The following is a 25,105-nucleotide window of genomic DNA, read 5'->3' as shown; positions in this document are numbered from 1 at the left end:
TCCAATAATTACATTTCCGAACACCTTGATTGTCTATTTCACTCCATTCACTTTGACTTGAAGGTCTCTTCTCTTTTCCTTTCACATGGTACAAAAAGAGGACTTTTAAAAAGGTGCCCTTCCCTGTTGCCCTTGAGAAATCTCAAGTGCTTCAAACATTTCACGCTTTGAGGAGAAACAATGGCGTGGTTTCAGGGTTTACGGAGGGAACAGAAATTCTCCGTGTCAGACTTGTTGAAACAAGTTCAGCTACGGAAACGCAGCGTTTATATCATGGCATACTCTGCGTGTCCCCAAAGTCACAGAATGACAACGTTTAAGTATTGATGGACTTCTATAGATGTCTGTTTACCAATTAAAAGTTATATACTGCAACCCTCAAACTGCCATATAACAAAGACGCTCGAGAAATTGTTATTTTTCATCACCGACCATTTTGAAACCATAAAGTTGATCACAAGTCAGACGAGTGCCTCAGCACCAAGGTAACACCAGACCCATTTTCTACCGGTATGTACTTGGCACTCATTCTAGCATGCTGCAAAAATTGCCCTGCCAGCTCTTGACACAAAATCCTTGCTCTGCTCTCTAATTCTGTCTCACTGTAATTCTAAAACTCTTCTGGAAAGCCTTTGAAGAGAGTGTGTGCCTGAGCTAGGTGTTACTTGTTATTCTGTTGCTGATACAGACAAATCCTTTCAACCCCACTAGACTTGGTCAAATTATTTTGGAAGACATGCGAGCCAATTTGAGCATGTGTTGGTGAGGAAAATCACATTGGTTTTTACATTACTACTTCATAAATTACGACTTCATCTCATTTTTGGTGGGTTGCTATGGTGACATCCGCAGAGGACAACGGCAGGACAAAAGGAAATAAACCTGCAGCTTCAAAGAAGATCCCTCTGAATGCCTGAGGGCAAACTTTTATTGATGCAAAACAATATCAAAGCAGGTGAGAGTAACGCATCCTAATTAAAGTGATACCCATAGATGTCTGGTACCTTCTCACCAACCTCTTTACCATAAAGTCCTTATCGGAGTGGAAAATGACTCAATGAAGGAGTGTTGTGTAATGAGATTTAAAGAGGCAATGGAACAATTCAGCATTTCACTACCATACATTTAAGGAAAAAAAAGGTTAACATTGCTGCAGCAAAGGCGGATGCATCCGGACTTTCGGTCCCTTGCAAACCACAACAGAAACTGGTTCCTAATCCCCAATACACCCCACTTCACTCAAACGCCACACCCAGAGTTTGTAATAAAGACAGGAGTCCCTGACAAGAAAAGAGGCAAGAAAAGAAAACCTTTTAAGGCGAAGCCAGGACGACCCCTGATGGAATAATAATCTTCCTTCATAGCAAACCGCAGCGGTTTTAACATGTGTTTTGATCCATGTGATAATTAAACTGGATTTGATGGGCGAAAGAAGTGTCTTAAATGACATTCACGGTAAAGTGTATTATTTATATTTGATGAAATTGTAAAACTGGCAAAATGTTTGAATTGATGTCTGAACTGATCTCAATATTGATTACTGCGCAGTAGAATCACATGTCACTTCAGGGCCGTCATGGGTTTTTATAGGGTTACAGACATACTGCACGAGCGCTGGGACAAATGTATATTCTGAGAACAATCAGTGAATATAACCTGTATTATCACTGATAATCATTTGTGTTTCAGCAGCTCTAAAAAAAATATAATACGGCATAAAGAGAAGCTGCTCACAAACGGGACGGAAAAACAAATGGTTTTGCCAGTAAAGCATTGTTTATTCTAGATACATGTATTTTGGTTAAAAAGCTCTACGGGTCCCTCGGGCTCCTTTGATATCTATAGCACTACTCCACATACTGTTTGCGTATATAAAAAGCATCATTAAAATGGTACGCCAAATCATTCTTAGTAACTCAAATTGCGGACGCATACACGTGTTTTTTTCAGATGTGGATGAAATAAGGAAAAGGGCAGATGAAAGAGGAGGAATGACATCAGATCACAGTTGTGTGTAGATGCCGAACCAGTGCTGTGATTGTAGTGTCAATCTTGGCTGTGAGTATCTCATCCTTTAAACACTAAAAAACAAAGGGGGGGGGGGGGGGGCAAACTTAAGACTATTTACAGCCTTTCACTAACTCATTTCATTCAATTATAAAAATGCATTAAAAAGATATTAGGGGTAGACGCAGTTTAATGAAGCATGTTTACTGGGGGATATTGTTTGTAACGACCTGTTTCTGGACCGATATCTGTGGTTGTCATGGGGAACGGGAGGGAAACCGACAAGAAGAAGAAAGGTGAATGACAAATCTCAAGAGATAACTTTGCTCCTTTGTCACGTTTATTCCTTCTTTCCTTCTCATTTTTCATCTGTACTGTGCGCAATGAAAATAAAGTTGAATCCAATCAACCTTCACTCCTTACTGCCATAATATTTGCTTTCATTTAGATTCTTTTGTATGTTTGGATATTACCAAGTAGGGTTTTTTTTTGTACCATCTCGGTCGAGGTTCTAAGCGAGCGGAGCCAATAGTACAACGTGGAGCTTAAAAAAACGGCGAAGCGCAGATTAGTCAGAGAGAGTCACCACCAGCTTGGCACCGGACATCCTTCCCAAATGAAGCTACAGCCAATTAACGGTCGCCAAAAGGATTTCTAACGCATTTAGCAAGTGCTATATTGAGGATAGTATAGCAGTTTCATACAGGGACACGTGGCTCCGAGTAGACAACAAAATAGAGAAAAGGACCCGTTATCAAGGATAATCTCATCGCGATACACCCTGACCTCGCATCAACAGTTAGCGGTGTAACGTCAAAATCCCTCACTGACCTTCCAGCTTTCAAATACTACCCACAGAGTTCTAGGAGACGACTGGTCAAACCAGAAAGGCATCAACCGGGCACAGAAACTCGGAAACTGCAAACAGTAATCTGTGCACAAGGTTTCTAAAAACCGGCCGTTAAAGTTCCGACATGACATGTAATACATATGTCCAACCACTTTCATGTGATTTTCTTAATCCACTAAAGCCCATCGAGACCAGCACTTATTTTCTGAAAGATCCAATCCGAGCCAGATGATGGTTAAGAAAAACATATGGTGTGACTCACCACAGTGTATGAAGCATCTTTATAAATCAATGCCTTCCCAACTAGAATAAATATTCTTACATTACTGTATGTTTTAAAAATGAGTGGAGTAGGTATCCTGAACAGTTGGCTCAAGCCACAACAGTTGGCACCAACAAACCCAATCTGCAGTGACGCTTTTGATACATTCCACTGCAAAGATGTCACTTTATTCTAAATCAAATCTTCGAAACGTAACGCACCTCTAGTCAAACACTTGCATCTACAGGATGCTATGAGGAGTGGTTTAACAAAAGCTAAATTCACCATGATTAAAATACATTCACATTTTTACTTTTTACATGTTTTTTCAAGGTGCGAAATCTGTGCACGTCTGCCATGAGACGAAACATCTTAGCGGGGAATCTACAAATGGATCCAGCTCTGATGCCACTGGGAACCACTGACGCTTTCAAGCAGAAAATCTCAGACAAATCGCAATTTACCAACTAATGAAACCACTCAAGATTATCCCCCATCCGCCTGTGCCCACTGTCCTCGGAGCAGCATTACTTACACAAGCACAGCCTGCAATCGCGGGGGGGGGGGGGGGGGGGGGGCAGCAGCTTAGGCTTGAGTCACAATTTCACTGCTATACGCTAGAGTTCTTATTAAGAGAATAGCAACAATTGTTTTGGGTTGGAAACTGAATGGCATTCTGAGCAGATCAGTACGTTTATAGAGAACAACTTTTATTTTTTTCATATGTACTTACCCTCCGTGGAGTGCACCTGGGCAAGTGTGATGAGAAACCAGCAGAAGGTCTGTAGTTTCAGCAGGGAGCATGCCATGGCGCCCGGCGTTGATGGTTTGTGGCAGGTTCGTGTGTGTGTGTGTGTGTGTGACTGAAAAGGTTCTGATTAAGAAAGTCCTAGCCAGCTGGTCTCGGAGATGCTCATCATTGATCCTCTCACCTGTGGAGGAGACCAAGAGAGTTGTTCAGTTCAGGGATGAAAGTGTATTCCACGTGGCAAACTGTGTCCCTGTGTGATTTCACAGAGGAATTCCCCCCGTCACACTCTTGCCGCAAGGCGCTTGATGCTGCGTTTACATCTCGCGGCAGAAATGTGACAAACGTTAAGCTGTGAAAGGCTGCAAACCCACCGGAGAGGCACTAAAATAAGCACAGAAGGTCAATAATCCTGAGAAGGGAAATCCCTTAAAGGCTGCTGAAGGCTAACCATTTCAAAGGGCAGTGAGGGGTGGGACCAGCGCAGTCATCAAACAGTTAAGACCCGCCCCACCCATCTACCTCGGGATGCTAACCATGTCAGGCTGTTTCAAATTGTGTTTGCTTTTTATTCCCTTTTTGAGCATTTCAAAATTAGGTACGATTTTGCCTTTCCCAAAACACAAATTGAGATATCAGTAAGGATTTAAAAGCAATGTTTACCATGTGCACCATCAAAATTAGCTTTATTGTGGAAAGAAAAACCCTTCCCTCATGTAGAAGATTCAGATCAGCTCTAGTCAAGATTCTGTGAACCGCCTGGAAATATGAAATATGAAAAATATATCTGAATAGTAACATTAAATGCAAAAAATATCCAGGGTAATTGTTTGGTGAGCATTAGCCAAAAAGCTTTTCATCTTGCTCAGTCATAATGGTTTGCATTAGCTTTGTCCTGTTCTCGGTAATGGAAGGAAAAAGGTGTTTTATATTAGCCGTGGGTGTATACTGTGTCCGCTGTTTCGAAATAATGTTATTTTTAGATTGTCTGAAAGGGTTGATTAAACATCCACATTCTATAATTATCTTCAATAAACTGCTTTTTCTATAGAATTCCCTACTACTTTTATTCCTCTTCCACTTCAGCAGAGGTTCAAACACAACAGTTCTCCTCTCTGATTTATGTTGCGGGACACTTTCCACCCCCCCGCGCCCTCTCCAAACAAACAAATAAAGAAACACTGCCGAGCAAATGGCCATTTCTCTCTGTTGTGGCTGACCACAAACCACCTTATCTCTCCTTGCCTAACACCCCCCCCCTACCCCGTGCTCTCCCCTACATCTCCACAAACAGGATATTCTCTCCCCCCAGCTCTTCCATACCTGCCCTTCTAGTGTTAGTTTGTTTGAATGTTTGTTTTTGCTCTCATTCGCTTACAAAAGCAAACCCCCCCCCCCGTCATGGATTCAGTGGTGGAGCCGTGCAGGGTGAAACCTAATGCCTACCTGCGCGCCCAGGCATGCGTTTCACACTACTAACGGCTCCCTTTTGTCTGTGTGTTTACACTGGCGGGCTGAGCTCACTCCTCTCGCTCCCATGAAGCCGTAGCACATTCACCAAGGGATGTGGCATCGCTCCGGCAACGGAACACACAGGACCCCATTAGGAAGGCTTTTTTTTTTTTTTTTTTTTACTTTCCTTTTAGCACAAGCTCAAAAACAACATGCCATTTTAATGTGTTCGCGGCCTGTGATTGTTAAGATTGAAGGGAACAGCGTGTTTTCCGTAATACTAGCAGCAGACTAGGAGAACTCCACTGAAAAGACGGCGGGGGAAATTGTGTTTATCGTGTGCAGTCAGAGCTGCGAAATTCGGCTTGTGCCGGATGCGCCGCTCGGGAGAATATCGCCGACCTGAAGAATCTTTGAACTGTTTTTGTGTGAGTTCTCAGACGCAGCGCAATAATCAGCTAGAGAAAAAAAAAGAAGAAAGCCGAAGCTCGCACATTAGCTAACAAAGTTGTAATTAAGCCTGCCATAATCAGCTCATCCAGTATGACATTACGTCTCACCTGAGACCTCTAAATTTAGAGGCATTTAAAAGAGGTTAACAAGAGCAGAGAACACGCAGCCACAGTGCATTTAGTAATATGCAGTCACGAGACTCGACAAATGAAAAATAATAAGGGAGACCGAATGTAATGGATTCAATTGGATTGCAACAAAACTCTAGCCCTGGTCTTTTAGCTGATTAGTGCATGTGGCACCAATTAAGTTCATCAGGCTGGTGGCTACAAATAATCAGTCTCCACTAAAGGTCCATGCAAGTATAACGAGGCATTATACAATGAGTATACTGTGTACCGTCGCCTTAAGGAGTTTCATCCGTGCATACAAAGACCAACTGTGTTGTCCGCTTAGACGGAGCGTACTTGGATCACACATATTTACAAGCCAGGGATAATAATCCCATTCAATCAGCATTGCATAATGCACAAAATCATTCACCGCAGAACGCAACAGTTGACTGAAACGCACAATAACCCAATCTCCCCGGTAATAAATATACATTTACTTTCTTTACAGGCCAACAGGAAATAGGAATACACTGTGCAAATGGAGAAACGTCTTCGGTGATGATTGTTTTTCACATTTTACAAAGCAGATTCCCAACGGAGGAAGAAGTTGAGGTGTTCGAGTATTCAATTAATTTAGCTGTCACTCAAAATTCTCTGGTTTTATTTTTCCGCCATTACTTGTCACTCTTTCATCAAATATGGTTCCCTTTTGCATCTGGTTCGCTCGGTGGCCTCTGCGGAGCGTGTACGGAATCAAAATACAGCCCCGATGGTTCATACCTGTAAAGTGCAAACTCAAAGGCCGACGCTTTCCCTCCTTGGTTTACGACCTCGACGCGATGATATGTGACAAACCCAATTCAGATTAATTCAGTGGATTAAGTGTCCCCAAAAGCCAATTAACAGTTGAAAGTCTTCTGTCCAATCACATTGCCTCCTCAACCCCAAATCTATTATCACATGGAAGCATCGTCTCCCTGCGTTTTTCAAATTAAGTTCCCTATACCCGAGTACAACGGGCATTACATCACATGATATGCGTCTCATGGTGGCTGGCCAGTGTTTGTGGTTAAATATGTGTAAAAAAATATATGTAAGCATCCCTGCCATCATTGCTTAGTGTAAAAAAAAAAGAGGCGGCGAGCTCAACAGACCTCCCGTGTCAGAACGCCAGGGCAAAGACAAAAAGCCGTTAAACAGTTTTGCCTCCGAGGCAGTCGGGACCCCCTGCTGGGAAAAGCAAACGTAGGATGTAGATCAGTAGCACACGGGGACGGGTGCACTGTAAATCGATGGGAACAGTCATATACTTTCAGATATTTTGGTACCATGCTGTGAGTGTTTAACATGCTGAGACACCAAAGGCGCAGACTGAAGGGAGACTCCCGTTCTCATTAAACGTGGTGAGGTCTTCCCTCTCAGCCGGGGGGGGGATTCTTTCTCTCTCCGCCTTGAAACAGAAACTGACGGCAATCAGACCTTGTTTTTTTTTTTTAAATAGCCCTCGACTTGATCTCAGAACAGGTTTCTGCTTCTGTAAGAACAAGTTGTTGTACTGGGGGATAGATCTTTTTGGGGGGGTTAGGGTGGGAGGATTTGGGTGGGGAATGGACGGAAAGATGCTACTTCGACTGCAGAACACACGCAGAAGGCAATTTTCTGCAATGGTCGAGCAAAGATTGCTAAAACATTAACAACTGTTTAACGGCCTTTTTGTCTTTTGTGTTACGTTCTTACACAGGAGGTCTGTTTTTTTTACACTCGTTGATGATGACAGGGACCCAAGAATAATCACATTGATTAAATATACTGTTTGGGCCGACATGAGTTTAAGTACTCAACACCGGCTTTAATCATACGTGTGCTTATTAGTTCCCAATACAAGCAAATGCTTTATGATTAAAAAAATTGAGTGGCAGGATCCAAGTTGGCCTTTTGTAAGGAAAAAAATAAATAAAAGGCTAAGTAACTGTAAGGATGCAAGGAAGGGGGTTATTAGAATGAAGGGGAGGGGGGGCTAATTGAAAAGGACAGTTCTAAATTTGAATGCAGCGGGGGTTTGAAAACCAGAGGCAGATGTCAAAGAATGCCGGGCTCCTTAGACAAAGCTCCCGGTTGTCCCTCTCTAGCTGTTAAGAGGGCCACAGGAGAATAGAAGAAGAGTTGGGCCATTCTATAAGAAGAGGTCCGGGAGAATGGATGGGGGGGGTGGTGGGCGGGAGGGGGGAAAGAATAAAGAACCTGAGTGGGGGATGGGGGAGGGGGAGGGGGGAGGAGAGTCTAGTTACAATGAAAGATTGACAGCTTGCAAGTCTTGCTTGACCCTTGAATTAGCCCCCGAGCTTTCAAAAAAACCTGAAGAAAGAGTCGGGATGTTAATTGTCGCGGAACATCACAGGACGCAATTGAAGGGAAATATGGGCCCGCAGATTCACTGAAATGTAAATTGGGACCACCACATGTTGAATGGAGGGAAGACATTTTGGTTTCTGGTGGGTTTTCTCCACAGCGTCCTCATACATGAATTCATACATACCATAAGACTCCTCTTATCTATGTTTCTCTTATCCACTTTGAGCGAAAAACTGAAATACCTGGGGACACGGGGCTCCGTCACAGAACTCTTCGGCTGTGGAGGAAATATCTATTCCCAAAAGAGATCGTGTTCCGGCTTTGACACCGTTGAAGATGTACAGTTTGCAAGCGTTATTCCGAAAATTTGCACTCCAGAGGAGGGCCGGGGGGGGGGGGGGGGGGGGGGGGGGGTTGGGCTGTTGAGTGCGGAGCCCCACTCGCTGCCTCTGGTTCCTCCCGGTCCCACAGTCGGATGTGGGGCAGGGAGGAACCGGAGGCCGACCCCTCTGCTGAGGGAATGATTGAGAGCAGCACAGGGTCGAGGGGAGCCGAATGACACCCGACCAAACGCTGTGTGACCGCTGGTGCCCCAAACGCGGCGGGCCCTGACCCCCGATAGGAGCTCAGCCAGAGGAATACCAGGTCAAACATGCATGCTGCCAGGCAAGACTGCTTGGCAAGCTGCGTTTGTGTGTGTGTGTGTGTGTGTGTGTGTGTGTGTGTGTGTGTATGGCGGCATGGGAAAAAAAAAACGATGGTTTGGTTTGGTTTCTCCGCAAAGAATCTCCTGAACAGAACACATTAAATCTTGGGTTCATGGAGGATGGGCTCATTGGTGTCTTGAAGACAAAAGTCATTCAACGAGGAAAATAAAACAAAAAACGAGTAAAACCCAAACTATTGATTCGGGGCGAGGTGTCGTGCTCCCGAGGGGAAGCCGCGTGAGGCGCCTCGGCCCTGACGTGACATCACCGCGGCTCGACGTCGTGCACAGCGGTGAAGGGGCTTGTTCGCACACCTCCGAATGTCTTTAACCAGGCGCCTGCTGCACGCTTCATTAGAGCTTTCCGCTGATGGATCACCGATAAAAGCCATGTTAACGCGTGTGAGAGTTTCCCCAACGCGGCTGATTCTTGTTCAAATGCTCGATAAACATTAACGGTCTTAAAAAAAAACATATCTTACCAGCCAAATCAAACCGTTTACAACTTATTCAAACCGTCATTACATAGTTAATTAATAAATAAAAACTCTGCATCGCGGGGGGGTTTCTTTATGTCGTTTTGCTGGTAGTAGCCTACTTGTTGTTTTCTTCACAGTACCTTTCGTTTGCGCACCCTCTGGCGTTGGAGAATATTGCCAGTGAGAATACTTTAACTCTGATAATGCTGTTATTTAACATTGTATAAGAACACCATGAGCAAATAACAATATCTTAATAGTACAAACATATTATGGCCAACGATGCCTGATTAGAAAGTTCGTAGATTATGGTTATTTATCATTTTCAGGTATTACCCGGCCCAGTTTTTCATCTCAGAAAACGTAAAGAAAACGGTTTATGAATAATCGGGACCATTAAGTTTGTATTAAATAAATCATAACTGTGGTCTTGTTGTGAGCCACAATTCCCCAGAAAATACGGTAGCACGTGACATAAGCGTGGCGCTCGTCATGCACCATAAATCATTTTTATGAGCAACTCAATGATGGATTAAAGAACCCCCCTCCCCCGGTCACAACATATGGCTTCTAAATACAGCAATCAGGGCCCGAATGCTGGAATATTTCCAACTCATCAATACATTCATAGAGACAAGAATGGAAGCCTGGTAAAAAAAAAAAAACTAAATCTTGAAATGGAGCAGGGGCAGTTTTCAATATTAAAAAAAATCTGTGTCTATCTGCGATTATCCCTCAATTTAAAATTGCTGATATACAATGTGTGTTTACTGTGATTTCCACATGATATTTTTCTCTATCCCTTAGTGCTGAGTGCTACACTGCCCTCTGCCTGAATAGATATCAAATCCATCGCCTCATAATCACTTTAGCAATGCAACAAAAATCCTATTAGTGCTGAAAGACACCTACACCTGTCTGTCTACGTGGATTATAGCCAGGTGATTTGCCACGGTAAAGTTTTAATACAGGTACCGTACATTTTTAGTTGTAATTTTGATGTTTTAGTGGGATGTGAAGTGGATTATCTCAAATGAAATTTCAAAATGTCATTTCCAGTTACCGATAGCACAAAACTATTCCTTTCAGGTCTGTTGAGATAAGCATGATTCAGCCAGCGCCGTTAAACGGTGTCTTTGCCAAATGTTCCTCCGCTTAGGAATTAATAGGCTGACATTAATACAGCTAGATAAATAGGAAGGTCAGGAATGGGAGCCCTGCCATTATGGAGGCATCTCATGGTGATAGTACCTGCCAATCAAGTCCAACAAGTCCTTGACACAGGACGATTCACCTTGGAATACACAGAGCGCGTGCAATATGAAGTGTATACTCTCAGGTCCAGAAACCCAATACAATTATTACGTGCGCATAAAGACGTTGTGAGGTTGTGGTCAGGAAGCATTTTGGGACAAAAAAAACAACAAACATTTGTTGTATGATCCAGTTTGCCGTGACTAAATTAGTCAAAACAAAACGGGGATTACACAAACTGAGCCCGGCAGTTGTCCCAGACGCTCTCCCAAACTCGTCTTCTCAATTTCCAAATGAGTGCAAATCATTCGGCGTTCATGCAAAAATAACACGATGTGGCTGAGCAAAGTCAAGCAGTGGGGCTAAAACATGAACAACTGCCAATTCAGCAGCAAAACAAAAACAAGTAGCGAGCGTCAAGTGAAAAAAAAACTGTCAGTCATTTGTGCTGCGGTGAACAAATACACATTTGTGGTCAGAAATTTGCTCATCGACATGCCGTCAAAAAAATTAAAATGGGTTCGGCAGCTGGTGTCGCGTGTTTATTTTTAGCGTTGCTTCTCAAAAAACAACATGTTTGGCAGTTTGGGTCTATGATAATAATGTGGTGTATTTACTCGGGTACGCACCAGTAAGCAGCTTTAGTGGCACCCCCCCCCCCCCTCCTATAAAATGAGCAGCCCAATGGTTAAAAACCCTGCTTCATCTTTCTATTAAGCACCTCACCATCAATAATGCACTGTGATCGCGAGGCGTTATTAAAGAGGATGATTAATTTTTAAAGTAGGGGCTAGCAACAAAAAAAAAAAAAAGAGAGGAAGGTAACGGAGAAGATGACTTGTGAGAGAGACGCAGCAGGAAGGAAGGATAAGCCATTTATCCGTGTATTTACTCATTAAAGCAATGAGAAACAAAAGAGAAACCAAGCAATTATTTCATGAACGGGAAAAAACGGGGGGGGGAAATATATTTAAACTTCACCTTGGAAGAAAGATCTATCGTGAAGTGAATCATTGACTTACATTAAATGTAAAATCCTGATATTGATTTTGTACAATCCACATCTCAATGTCTAAATGCTCCGAAAATCCCTCTTTTCTTTGTTTGCTTTGCTACATCTCCTCCTTTGTGACTGGATATATTTAATAATAGCTTAATACTATTTACCTGGATCACGACATTGCACTTGAGCACCCGTAATACATTTTCTGTCTTTACACAACTCCTTCAAGAAAGCATCCAGAAGGATATTCCTTCTTCTGAATATTTCTAAAAATCAGAAAGGCAGGAGGTTTGGGAAAGCGGTATTTCAATTTTGGAAGGGTGTTGATTCTAACTGATTATAGGCATTGTGCGTAACGTGGCCGCCCTTGGCTCAGTGTCTAATTGAGGCTTTTAACCTTTCTGTGGCCCGCGAGGGAAGGACAAAGGCAAAATAAGGAACACCACATAATCTCAGTTCTCACTGGAATAGAAAACAGCACGAGGACCGTACCCTTCCAGCAGAGGCAACAGTACACAAACTACATTTCAGCAGTGTGGAGTGGCTCCACTGCTTCAAACTGGCAGATTTCCATCCCAGCGCCGCCGTGTCTATATTCAATCTAAAAAGATGGGATGAATGTCTTTGCCAGACAAGGGAAGTGGCATATGTCAACCTAAACAAGGTAAAGCGCCGGGTCTCGTCAGGAAGCGCAGACAAAAGAAGTGGGTGTAGTCTTTTTTTCTGAATGCAATCACTTGTCAACCCTAAATCTTCAATCAGTGAACTGCCCTGACAGGTAATGGTGCTTGTTCAACCTGATGATGGTGCATTGGTGTTGTTATATATATATATATATTTTTTTTTTACAGAGACAGAAAAAATGTTTAAAAAGGCATTTAGCTCTTGCACAGAGGAGATTGTGTCACAAGCCTGCACAATAACATGAGGCAAATTTTCAATGGAATTATGAAAAAAAAAGATCTAATACCACATTAAATCCGCCAATTTGCCAAAATAGCGTGATTTAAGTTGCTTTGAATTTCCAGGCTGCATCATTAGATTTCCTCGTGCTGTTTCAGTGTCACTGCCCCTCGGCCTCTCCCCACTTTCAGCTGTGAAAGAGAGAGGACAGTTTGGGGGCTGAGCCTTCTCCGCGGAGTTCATTAGCATAACATCAGCACTGTGTCGGGGATTGTGATGCAAACAAGCCCAGATTGGCTCATTCCACACACCCACCCCCTACAAACACACACACACACACACACTTTAATCACCAGTTCGATCCTTCGACTGCCGGCTCACTGTACAATGACGCTGGCTCTTTGGGAATAGCATTCGAGGGAGAGGACAGACTTTTAAATAAATTCAGACATCAACGAGGACGCGAGAGATGTCATCAAGCGAACACTTGGCTTACATTGAATAGATTATAGTGAAAGCTGCTGTGCTGTTCCTTTGGAGAAAGATGAATAAAACAATGGTTTACCATTTTAATGCTTTGTTATAGGCAAATATATCTCTTCTTCAACAATACGCTCAACTTCCAACTGACCCTGATCCAGGCGAGACATGATTTTAAAAATTATGTAAACGTCCTGTGGCTTATGCTATCGTCCCCTGCCACCCATAGTAGGGCAGCAGATACAGCAATCACTGCTTCTGCACCTTGTGTATGTTTAATATGTGTTTGCTCTCTGGTGATAACAAAGACAGAGACAGGGAGGGGGGTGGGGGGGCTTTCTTTTTTTGTTCATTTCTCTCTCTCTGCATAGCTGGACCAAAGTCAGGGAATCCAGAAACACAGGGAGATGGAGCGGGAGGGCAGAAAGAGAGCCGGCACACAGATACAGGAGACTGTCAAACACTCTGCGATAAAACATTCACTGGGAAATTATCTCCCTGTCATAAGGCCCTCCTGTTTTGAATACCAAAGGGATTCAAATTCGCAAACAAACTCTGAAAGGTCTACCGATTCCGTGCTCCGCCAAACGATAGCGAATTGCCGCACGGGTCGCACCTTTAAACCGCCGCGCCGGAGGTGGTTTAAAGCAGAGATTTTAATCTCCGTTTCTCTGCATAGGTAATCCACTGAAGTGTAATTGCTACAGCTCCAAGTTACACAAAATAATGACAGGAGAATAAGACTCACTGTGAATATGAAGTGAGGTTGATAACATAGTGCCATGTTGGGAGAGGAGGCAATACTGCACCTCGACAAGGGCTCTTGCTGGGGAGGAAAATGAGCCTCTGATCAACAGAAAGCGACTCTATAAAGTGGTTTGCACCATTCAGAGCTGCGTAGCTGAAAGATTGTTTTATTTGTCACAAATAGCGAGTAGATTGTATGATACCTCTCTAGTCCTTTACCTTGACCTTTTTGTGTTAACATAATAACTCATTTGGTTATTTGTGCATGTATGAGTGCAAAACATCATGAAAGAGATACACTTTCCAACCTCCAAAGAGTTTCATATTTTACTAAATGATCGTTGTTTTGTTACATGACAGTGCAATTTGATGCCTCGGAGGACACTTCCTTGAACTCACAAACAGCATTGAACATAACGTTTTGTTGTCTTAGTAGCAGCTTTAAGCTACCATTGCGTGCTAACCAAAGGAAAACTTTCAAACGGCAGCATTGTATGTGTTTTGCAAAACGTGTGAACAACAGAAACCAGTTAAAAGAGTTATCCAGTGTAAGATCAAAAGGAGACGTTTTCATTTATAGCTAATGAATATGCAGCCATGTCCTGTGAACGTTTTCCATCTCTGTCATCCTTCTGTGTCTGCAACATCAACATATCCTCATTGTCAATTAGCGCTTTTGTTTGGGGCCATTGTTGCATGCTCCAGTTATAGAATCGTGTTATGGAAGCTTCATTACACATTTCCTGTCTTGGCACAAAACATTTAATCCTGTCAAAGTTTAAACATCATTGCAGCCGAGAGAGTTCGGTGGCGGCGACTTGACAATATTGTCCCTGGATCCTCCGTGCACGGCGCTCCTTGGACTACACGGCTTCCATTATGCACAGGAACATATGACCCTTTTTTGGCATCTCCAGCTGATTGTTAAACCGGAGCTGACTAAACACCACCATTTACAGGGTAAAGGTTCGTGGGGTTCATCATGGGGAAGTAATAGATTAGAGTCACGTTAGATACATTAGCCCCTTCGACGCTATGTTACGTGTTATCGGGTAGAACATTGCAAACTCACCGACCTTTAGGCGGGTCCCGGCCTCCATCCCTGGGCCTGCTGGACCTATTTCTGATGGTAATGGCTACAGGAGCCGCATCCTGTCAGCTCACTCCAGACTCACAGTAATCAGCACGGGCTGATGAAAGACGGAAATGCCACTGGCTCCACTTTTTTTGCGACGACAAAACTGCAGCCATTTCTGCCCACCCCCATTCGACTGTCCTCTTTACACTGCTTTTCTCATATTTCCATCAACTACTACAGAAAGGCACTCACAGCATTGGTTCAGCTGCTGATGCTGAAGCTAAAAATGAAACATTTGTTGCCGGGCAAAGATGCAGTACTACTACAAATTTGTGCAGCTTGTTTAGAGCTTTCTGTCCGCTCAAAGTTGACTTTGCTGTGATTGTATCACTGGGAAAAAAACATGTTTGACTGAATTAACCTATTTTGTTACATTTATTTTGAGGTACATAGTATGTTAACATGAAGATTTTTACATTTGCTGGCAGATCTTAGATTCATTAGACAATCCCAGTCAATCAGTGTGGATTATCTCCATATAAGGAAGTTTCTTCAAAAAGTATTCTCATTTTTATGTAGTTGGAACTTTAAAACCTTTTTATTGCAAATAGACTTCCTCAGTCCAAGCAAATATTAAAATGTTATCTACTGCAAGATGGGTCCCAGCATAACATCCTCCATTTCACACCTTTTATTATAAAATAACAAACATTGATGAGATAGAAAAAGATATCCTGTGCAAATAAAACCCAAATGTGGGAATTTTGGCTCTTTCAGACAGGAAGATGTTGTCCTTGAAAAACCGGGGAAGAGATCTCCTACTTATCCAGATAAATAATCCATATAAAAATCGACATTTATCTAAAAAATTCATTGTACCAAAGCCAAAAACCTGATTTCTCAAAGAAAAAGTTGTGGAGACACGTTGTCTTCACTGGACAGCGATGGAATAATAGAGCTTGACGTTCTTACCATTTCTTTGTTAAACAAAAATAATTAAACAATACAAATAATAAATGAAATGAAACAATGAAGCTCATAACCAAATGGATTCTCATTTTGTGGCTAATTCCATTTTTTCCTGCTCCTCCACAGCTATGTGTCACACGTCCAGCGACGACACACCAGGTGTGAAGTAGAAGCTGCGTTTTTCACACTCGTCTGAATAACTAAACCCAGTTCACCAGGGATTGAGTAGCTGAACAGGACAAACAGGTCGGTCTAATGGATAAAGCAGTCAGGGTATGTGTGATTTATGCCAGACTTCACACCAGCAGAGCCGCCTCACACCTCATTTAGAAGGAGGCATGATTCATTATTAAGGCAGCCTGTATATGTATTTTTCCCATGTAAATGCAAAAAAGAACCAATCATACGGACACACTGAGGTGTCAATATCAAGCATTCCAATTTTCATCATAAGTAGATGAATAATTCTATATCCTCATTTGCACACACATGTGCAGGAGATATACTTATCTGCAGTATTTAAGATGTTCATTGCTCAACACCCCCGGCAGTAGTGGAGTAGTGGGATGCAACAGGCAGCGGTGAATGCCAGACCGGCCACAGCTGTACAAGCAAAGATGCAAAGAGACGTCTTCCCCTGTGTTAATCCCACACTATCTGCATTCACGTCGGCCCCGCTCTTCGTGTTCTCCCATTTCTATTCACACTCTTAAGTTCAATTTGGCAGGAGAGTGGACATGTTGCATCACTTCTGCTGCCTGAAAATCCTCTTTGCATTGTTCCCCTCTAATAATCTTTCTGAAACAGCGTGATCCAATAGTCATTTCTTTGAGCAGAAGCATCGTCTTCTCTTCACTGGACCAAATAAAGAGTGTGCAAAAATGGAGGTTTATTCATTTCTATACTAGGTTCTAGCTAGCTCTGGGTAGTAAATATGAGCACATATGAGTTTTAAAAGCCTTTAATGCCCCTGAATCTCTTCTTAGCTGATCAGATCATCTTCTGGATGGCCTCAATACACAACCAGGGCGGTGTGTGTGTGTGTGTGTGTGTGTGTGTGTGTGTGTGTGTGTGTGTGTGTGTGTGTGTGTGTGTGTGTGTGTGTGTGTGTGTGTGTGTGTGTGTGTGTGTGTGTGTGTGTGTGTGCGTGCAGAAGAGTCAGCTCCATTTATCTCCATTCCTCATTTACAATATTCGGGATTGACAACCTTCTGTCACATCAAACCCCGGACTGTTAATGCTGCAGGACAAATGCGCTGGAGAGGAAAAACTCAAGTGGTGGTCAGGTTTTCCTACTCGCCCTGCGCTCTTAAACCCTGCTGGGTTTCACAGATCAGAGTTTTAGACCCAGGCACCGACAGAACCAAATTCTGGCCCTCGGGGCAGAAGGATTATTTTAACATCTTTTTCAGGAATGACATTTTGTCCTCCCGTCCCCTGTTCTCAAACGCTTTCCCCAAAAAGCATTTTTTCCTCCCGTTGACCCAGCCAGAGCCCGTTGCCTCTGGCTTGTGACGGTAAGGAGAGCGATGCGGTTCCATGGGCACCAGAGAGGGAGGCTGTGTACCGAGACAGCAGCAGGTGCAGCCGTGACAGTTGCCGTGTTGTTGCTAGCCCCGCACTGTAGTCAAGATGAGGTTCACAGATGTAGCCACTCAGTGCATTGGTTTATTGGCTGCCTGAAACAATGCATCTCTGTCAAGAGCGACTCCTCCTAAGGCCATTTCAGTTTAAGTGTGCGCTGTATGAAACAAGGCGTAGAAAATACCCATTCTGACACACAAGGTCAGTTCTGCTCCGCGGCAACGCAATCAAAGCTCCCCGTGCTCCTGCCAACACACACAACGCATTCAGACCTGGTAATGTAAAATGTAAAAGGGGTTTGTCCATCTAAAATATTAATAATCATGACAATTGTCTAAATTCCAATACATTTAAAAAAAACTAGTATTGCTAAAAGCATCATCACTGTATTCTAATGAAATATTACCAAGCCTTTCTCTTGTGCACGTTTTTCTTTTTTTTAAGCCAACCAATCACCACCCAGGGGTGCACTTTACCCCCCCCTGGTGCACCTTGAGACACGTATTCCCATCACGCGACACTTTCAATACAGACCGCGCCAAAACAACAGTCATGGCATCCATTTTTTTTTCTTCCATAAGGCAGAGAAAGCAAACCTGGTTCCTTTCTTCGATTCAGAGTCTCAAAGTAGTTTGCAAAGTCCAATACGAGGCGGTGTTTTGTTGAATCTCAGAGCGGTGGAGATCTGAGATAATATGACTATTGTTTTCCTGTAAAGCACCGAGTCTCTGCTTGTTCAATTACTGAAAGGAGGCTCAACAAGGGCGGTTAAATCATTTGCAGGGACATTATCTACGCAGGGAGCGAAAGACAGCGAGAGAGAGAGAGAGAGAGGGAGGGAGGAGGTGGGGAGGGCCGACATAGGGGCCAAACTTTAGTCTGTAGAGGATACAGAAACATTTTTTTCGTGGACCACACATGGAGGGTACTTCCAGGACAAAAGCAGCAGGATCCCCGAATCACTGCAGGAATTAATAGACTAATACAGTTCTCTCTGTTTCACTGCCAAAAAAACCACATAACAATATAAAATTGTTTTCATTAAAAAGGTGATGATGGATATGTTTGAAAACCATGAGAGGTACATAGAATTTTCCTAGCGCGTAACCTCAAAGTTCATTCCTCCTCACATATGTCGCCCACAAACGAAAACCAACTCGCAGGCGCTCATCTGTCAGCGTGAGCAATCATTAGGAGATAATTTGATTGTGTTTTCAACCTCGGCTGTGTTTGATGTCTCTGGCATGGTAGCGATTGAACAGACAATTATTTTGTTGATTAGCTTAGTTTTTAGCAAGTTACCATGCCTGTGATATTCGCCTGAAACTCCCAGACCAGACGCTCGACTCCATCTGACTTGGCAAGTACATTACAAGAACAAAGCTTCCACACTCCCCCGACTAAATACTGTACAATAAAATATCCTTTATCAAAGCCTCAGCCCTCCGAACCAACACGATAAGCAAATAAGCATATAGAATGAAAACAGCTGCGACGCGTACTCTTAAAAAAGTGAGCACATGAATTAGATGTAATACGCATCTGGCAGGATTTCAAATGCAAAGTAGCCAGAACCCAGAGCTTTGGAGAGCTTCTCCTTGTATCGCTCTTTTTTTTTTTCCCTTTTTCCTTCTTTCAGTTCGACTTTGAGTCTACGGCGGATTCGATCATTCAAAATCAAGGGCTGCTTTGAAAACTGCATTTCAACATAAAGAATTTAGCGCATGTGAGCGTCTACCAAAGCTTTCAGAATTGAAGTGCACACGCACACGCTTGAGAAGAACTTGCAGCAAATCACAACCCGTCCTAATCCCACACGTTGAAAGACGTGCTGTGGCTGTTTTTTATAGTGTCGTTGGTGGTTGCTGCGTAAACATTTAGCATTCTTCATTAAGCGAGAGTATCATAGCCACTGAACAGCAGGAAGTACATAGCTGAACACAATGGGTGCGTCAATTATTTGCAAGACAAACGGAGCTAAATATTAACCACGGCTCCAATAAAAATAAATAAATAAAAAGTGAAATGCCACTTGAACGCCAATGCATTTTGAGGGAACATTCTAAATGCACTGAAGCGCTCGCAGCTTCATTTAAAATGATCTTTGAAGGAAAACAACTTATCTACACTTGCATCGAGTCACATTTGTCAGCGACCACCGCGGCCGACGAGGAGGAAATACATTGGCATGTGTTGACCAAGACCATCTCCAAATAACAGCCCTGTCTTGTTGCAAAAAAAGGGGCTTTTAAGTGTGGAAGTGCTTCGTCTCTGCCGTAATCCAGCCGAGACATCACTCCTTCCCCTGGCAGACGTCCGCAGATCCCTCCCTCTCGCCCAGCCAGGCCTCGCTCTCGGCTGCCATGGCGGAGCCGCAATAACTGCTGTTTGCTCAGAGCCTTGCCTCCCAGGTTCTCCTCTGTCACACAGAAATTAAATATTTTCCCAAATAGTGTTGCAGCTGTGCACAGATAAGGGCACGTCCTGTTCACGGAGCACAAAGAATGAGACGGGGGTCATTGTGTGTGAGAGTGTGTGTCGTCTATATTGGACAAATGATCTTAATCATTATGAAGAAGAATAAATGGAACAAATAAAGGGGAGCTAAAAAGATGTGGGGTTTTTTTAATAATAAAAGATATGCACAAACTTCCTTATTATCCTTCTAAAAACTATGTGATAAAAACAATTCATAACTTCAATGATAGTGCTCATTTAAAATCCTTAAAATAATAGTAATGTGCAAAATAAATCCCACTCTCGGCAGGAAGTCAGAGGGTTTTTTTCCCCGCTTTATTGACAGACGTATTGGGAGTGACCTAAATACACACTGCTAATGGCACACAGCATGTCTTATCTAAAACCAAGGTAGGGTTTTCAAACATCATGTAAAATACACAAGCAACGATTAGCAACCACACTAAAATGTTGCACACCCTTTTTTTTTATGACCGGAGGACAGTTTTAACAACCCAGTTTCTGCACTTTGCACTCCGTTGGCAAAAAAAAAAGGCTTTTTAGAGAAGCATAAAATGGTTGACGCACAAAAACAGGGCTGCCAGATAGGGTGAGGGAGGCTGCCACTTACCCAGCGCACAGAGAGCTACGTGAGAGCCACCAGCTAATATCCATGTTGTTTCTTGTCACCAGAGTTTGAATTGACCCTTGTGTTCCGCCGCCTGTGTCCTTCCAGTGAAACGCTCTGCTATGAAATTATTGAGGCAAGCAGAAAGTTTCACCTGCCATTTCAGGGGCACCAAATCCCCCTCCACAGCAGAGGCCTTTTGGCAAGTGGAAACAAATGTTTTTTTTTTTTACAAAATGGCAGGGAGGGAAACACACCGCCGCACAAGGTTTTGCTGATTGCCAATCGTAAAATAAAATCAGTCATGAAAGGGGAGTTTTTTGGCCTGCACGTTACATGAAATAAAAAAAAAGCTTTGGCACATTTGATGTAACAGCCTTGTTTCGTCTATCTAATAGGGAGCAGTTATCTGCACAGTGGGACTCCATGTAGGTGGTTTAGCAACAGCAAAGATTGTGTCTGAAAGCCCAAACCCGCAATTTACACCCCGAATAAGCAATGGGATGTAAATCCAAATGATTTAACTCCCTGCAATCCTCTACTTCTGACTCATTCACAACCGCAATCATTTGCTTGATTTTGCTACCGAGTAGCTAAGGTGGTGTTCCCCCTGAATAAAGGCGCAACATCCCCGGTGCAACCCTAGAACAAACAATCCATTCAGCCACTGTGCAACCTTTACATCAGTCGAATGGAGCTGCCAATAGCTGCGCAGACAAAGACAACATGCAGATATCCTCGCCGGTGAGAGCATGCGACACAAAAAACAAAGTGAACAAATGTTGCCACCGGTCAATAGTTGCACACTCGTATTGAATAAAATCAATATCATATTACTTTAATAAATCCAGGGTGGAAGTGCCTCGCTTGTTGGAATAATTAAAGAACCCGTAAAGGCCGTGAATGCTGCTTTGTGCTGTTGTTTAGTGTATAGCCAGTTAGATACCCGTGGTTCTGGAGGGGGTGGGGGGAATAATACGGCAGCAGTAAATGAAGCAACAATCGGTAATGTCACAAATGTTGATGGGTTCAACGCCACTCGCCCACACCGAGTCTCGTGTGTTGCGAGAGCGTCACGTAAGGAGGATAGACTGATACCCAACACTTTGTGCCCCAAACGCATAGAAAAGTGTGCTGTGCCGTATCGATCGGGGAGTACGCATGAACGCTGAAGCAAAAGAGGAGCAATCTGGTGCTCCGGCAGATGAAGAGCAGCTGCAGTTCTTTGAAACTGGACGCACTCCCCGGCGAAACAAGGCTGTGGGTACTTTCTCTCGGACTGAACCTCGACGCTGAAATTCTCACAACGCGGCACGCTGGGGCATAAGATGCGAAACACAGGGACGCGTTTGTGTCATTTACAGTGGGAACCTGTTCTTACAGGCCGACGACACTAATTTTTGAAAAAGGTATTCCTTGAGTAAAAATGATTTACAAACAAATGCTTATGAATTCTTTTTTTTTTTGGTGATTTATTTTCCTCAGTAGGCAAATCCTCCTCCCTCCCTCCCTCTCCCACCACACCCTCTCCCAACATTACACACATTACTTTTTTGCGAGTGCAATTATCATGTTGTGTGGAGGCTCGGACGTCTCTCACACCTACGCACAAACAAATACAAGTGGGACTATGTTACACACAACATGTCATGTGGACCGTCTTACAATACGGGGGGAGAAAACAAGACTTTTAGTTTCACTAGCTTACACACACACACACACACACACACACACACACACACACACACACACACACACACACACACACACACACACACACACACACACACACACACACACACACACACACACACACACACTTCTCAAGGCTTTAAGGCTGAGCCCAAACCAGTGGCACAAAGTATGTCTCCTACTATTGTGTAAGGCTTCTGACCACTTTGATATGCTAATGTCTCCCTTCAGAACAGCTGGAATTTGCATTCGCATTAATTCAAACATTTTATTACTCGCAAACATGTGAAAACGGGAGTTCCCAATAAAGAAGGATTAGATAAGAAGGTTTGCTCTTGGGAGTCTGAGTCATACTGGCTTAATTCTGACACATTCCTGAAAACTCAAATAGGGTGCCTTTGTATTTAGCTGGATGTCACGTAGAAAATAGCCTGAGAGCAGCATGTCCAACCAGGGACGTATTCAAACGCGCATTGGATTTGAAAAATACATATATATATTCCTATGCGGAACACCTATTATGAACGTCTCCTAGCGAGATGTTTCAGACCAATGAGACACATTCAGGGACTCTAATCGACGCCGTAATTCCGAGTTACCCTAAAAATCAGATGGACAACACAAAAACTCACAACAACAACACCAGCCAAAAAAGGACCCGGAGGGAGGGGGGGGGGGCACACGTGTATCCCGGTCCGCTGATCGATCGCTGGAGATTGCCGCTGTGCCCTCGGGCTGCCGAGCCTCATCGGATGGCCGCGGTGTATTCCCCGGGCTGAGGGAGGCGCACGCGCCGCGCCGCATGTGCGCGCCCGCCGCCTCCTCTTTTAACACATGGTTGACAAGACGCGTTCGCAATCGGTAGGCCTAAATAATACATGTTGCAGTAAAAGGATCTAATTTTACAGCCACTCTGCGCCAACTGAGGGTTGAGTTAAGTCAAAAGGACCCACGTATTGCCCCGGTTTGGGGGGGTTTTCGGGGGTGTTGCACGTTTATAGTTTTTTTTTATGCGTGATTGATTCCCATGACATGTCCCAGCGCGTGTAGCTCCATCGCACGGGAAGCTGTCTTTAGCCCAAACTAATTATTGCATTGGTAGGGTGATCCGTCGCCCAATTTCCCTCTTCTCCTTCTTTTCTTTCTTTGGACAAATAGCCTAAACCCCAATTATAATGGATTAGCCTGTGAATGCTCACGAATCGGTCCGACATCGCTTCTCAGGTCACAGCTTGCAGCAGAAATCCTCTATTCAAACCAACGAGCCCGTCAGAGGATTTAAACAAAAACAACAACAAAAAAAGCCTCGGTGACTGGCACCACCAACAAACTACACGTCAACTCTGGAGGGATGTATTCCAATTAAATTGTGCTTTACGTGTTCTGGTTCACATAAATGCGATGCCCCCCCCCACACACACACACACTTTCAATAGTTTCCATTGAGCCAAACTAGGCAGCCGATAATCAATCCACATCTGGTTGTGTTTTCATAAATCATTTTTGTATTAACCACGGTACCTCTCGGACCATTAAGGACTGCTTTAGGGCCCCGCGCGTTGTTTTACTCCTTAGAAAAGTAGTCACTTTATATATTTGTATATATATATTTGGTAGCTAAATACACCGCGAGACGAGTAATGTCTGGGAGTTGTTTTGCTTCAGCGCCGAAGGAACGGCAAAGCTCCAAAGTGCGCGCAATACAAAGGAAAAGTTCTCACACTTTCCACCAACTTGTCAGATTTGCCTCGGCTGCTGCGCATAATAGGATCTGTTGAATAACGTGGTGATGGATGAGCCCTCAAGGTGCAAAATGGAAGAATAAAAAAAATAAAAAAAATACTCTTACCTTTCTTGAGAAGCAGTGGGGCCGAACGGGCTTGAAATGAAGTCGGTGCGGATGTGGGAGGAAAAAAAATTAAAAAAAGTCAGATTGCGGAAAGAAAGTCTGATGCGAACTCCTGGAGTCTGCGGGTCTGAGGCATGCTCCTCTGGTCTGGGACGCGGGGGGTGGTGGTGGTTGGGGGGGGGGGGGGGGGGGGGCTTGGCGATCAGGCGGCGGGTCCCCCTCTCAGCCCGTACAGTCCCCCGCAACACGCGCACGCTTCCATGGCCCCGGCAAGGTGTTTCGCTCTCTGCGCTCAGTCCGGACTCATCGGCGCCTCGTGGACCTCGCAGCGACTCATCTGTTAAGATGCGCTGTCGCGTCTCCTCGTGCGTCGCGCGCGCTCCCGGAGCGTGAACCAGAAGAGAAAAGCGCACAGCTCGTAGGGGGGGGGGGGCACACCACCAAATACAAATACAAAAAAATGAAGAAAAAATAAGAAAAACGGACTGACTGAGAGGGACAGAGTGTGGTAGTGGTGTTGGCGGTGGGGAGTGTGTTTGTGTGTGTGCGTGTGTGTGGTGGAGAGGGGGGGGGGGGGGGGGGGGTTGTTCAGTGTCTGAGTTGAGAAGACCGATCTCCGCTACTTTAACCTGCCGATAATAATCTCCCTTGGCTCTGTCTGAATGAGACAGTGAAGACGGGGGGAGGGTGGGGGGGCAAGTTTCAGCGGTTCGCCTGTGGAAAAGATCCCGCTCACAGTGTGGAGACACTTGGTGGAAGCGGCGCGGAGCGGACTTCCAGTAAGCAGCGCCAGTGCAGTGGGGAGCAGGCTGCCGTCTGCAGGAGCTGTCTGGGCTGGAATGGGAGGTGGGAGGGGGGTGGTTGGAGGTGGAGGGGGGGAGGCTGCGTCAAAACGTGGCATGGAGTAACCCATCCGCGCGGACTCGGAGTGTAGTTCCTTGCAGGAGACTAATCGCATGGACTGTTACCAATGCGGCTCTTGATCTCCTTTTTTTTAAACTCAGTTTAAGTCACACAGGAATGAAGGCGGTTATCAATA

At 44.1% G+C, this 25,105-nt stretch overlaps 1 protein-coding gene across 36 annotated transcripts in view; it reads right to left on the bottom strand.

Moving 5' to 3' along the window:
• Positions 1–24,902, bottom strand: part of adgrl2a (adhesion G protein-coupled receptor L2a) — a 153,461-nt gene extending 128,559 nt beyond the window's left edge. For all 36 annotated transcript variants that reach the window (XR_013468621.1, XR_013468622.1, XM_078108339.1 and 33 more), the window contains exons 1-2: positions 24,067–24,902; positions 3,853–4,051 (exon numbers count right to left, since the gene is read on the bottom strand). Coding sequence is in view for 34 of the 36 variants with exons in the window: in XM_078108339.1 (XP_077964465.1) it covers positions 3,853–3,928 (76 nt within the window). In the remaining 2 variants the exon portion in view is untranslated. The remainder of the gene's footprint in view (positions 1–3,852; positions 4,052–24,066) is intronic.
• Between the last annotated feature and the right edge of the window lie 203 nt (positions 24,903–25,105).

Source organism: Gasterosteus aculeatus, chromosome 8 (genome assembly GCF_964276395.1).
Source record: "Gasterosteus aculeatus chromosome 8, fGasAcu3.hap1.1, whole genome shotgun sequence".
NCBI classification, from domain to species: Eukaryota; Metazoa; Chordata; class Actinopteri; order Perciformes; family Gasterosteidae; genus Gasterosteus; species Gasterosteus aculeatus.
Note: the sequence above shows the minus strand (reverse complement) of the source record. Positions and strands in the feature narration are given on the sequence as shown.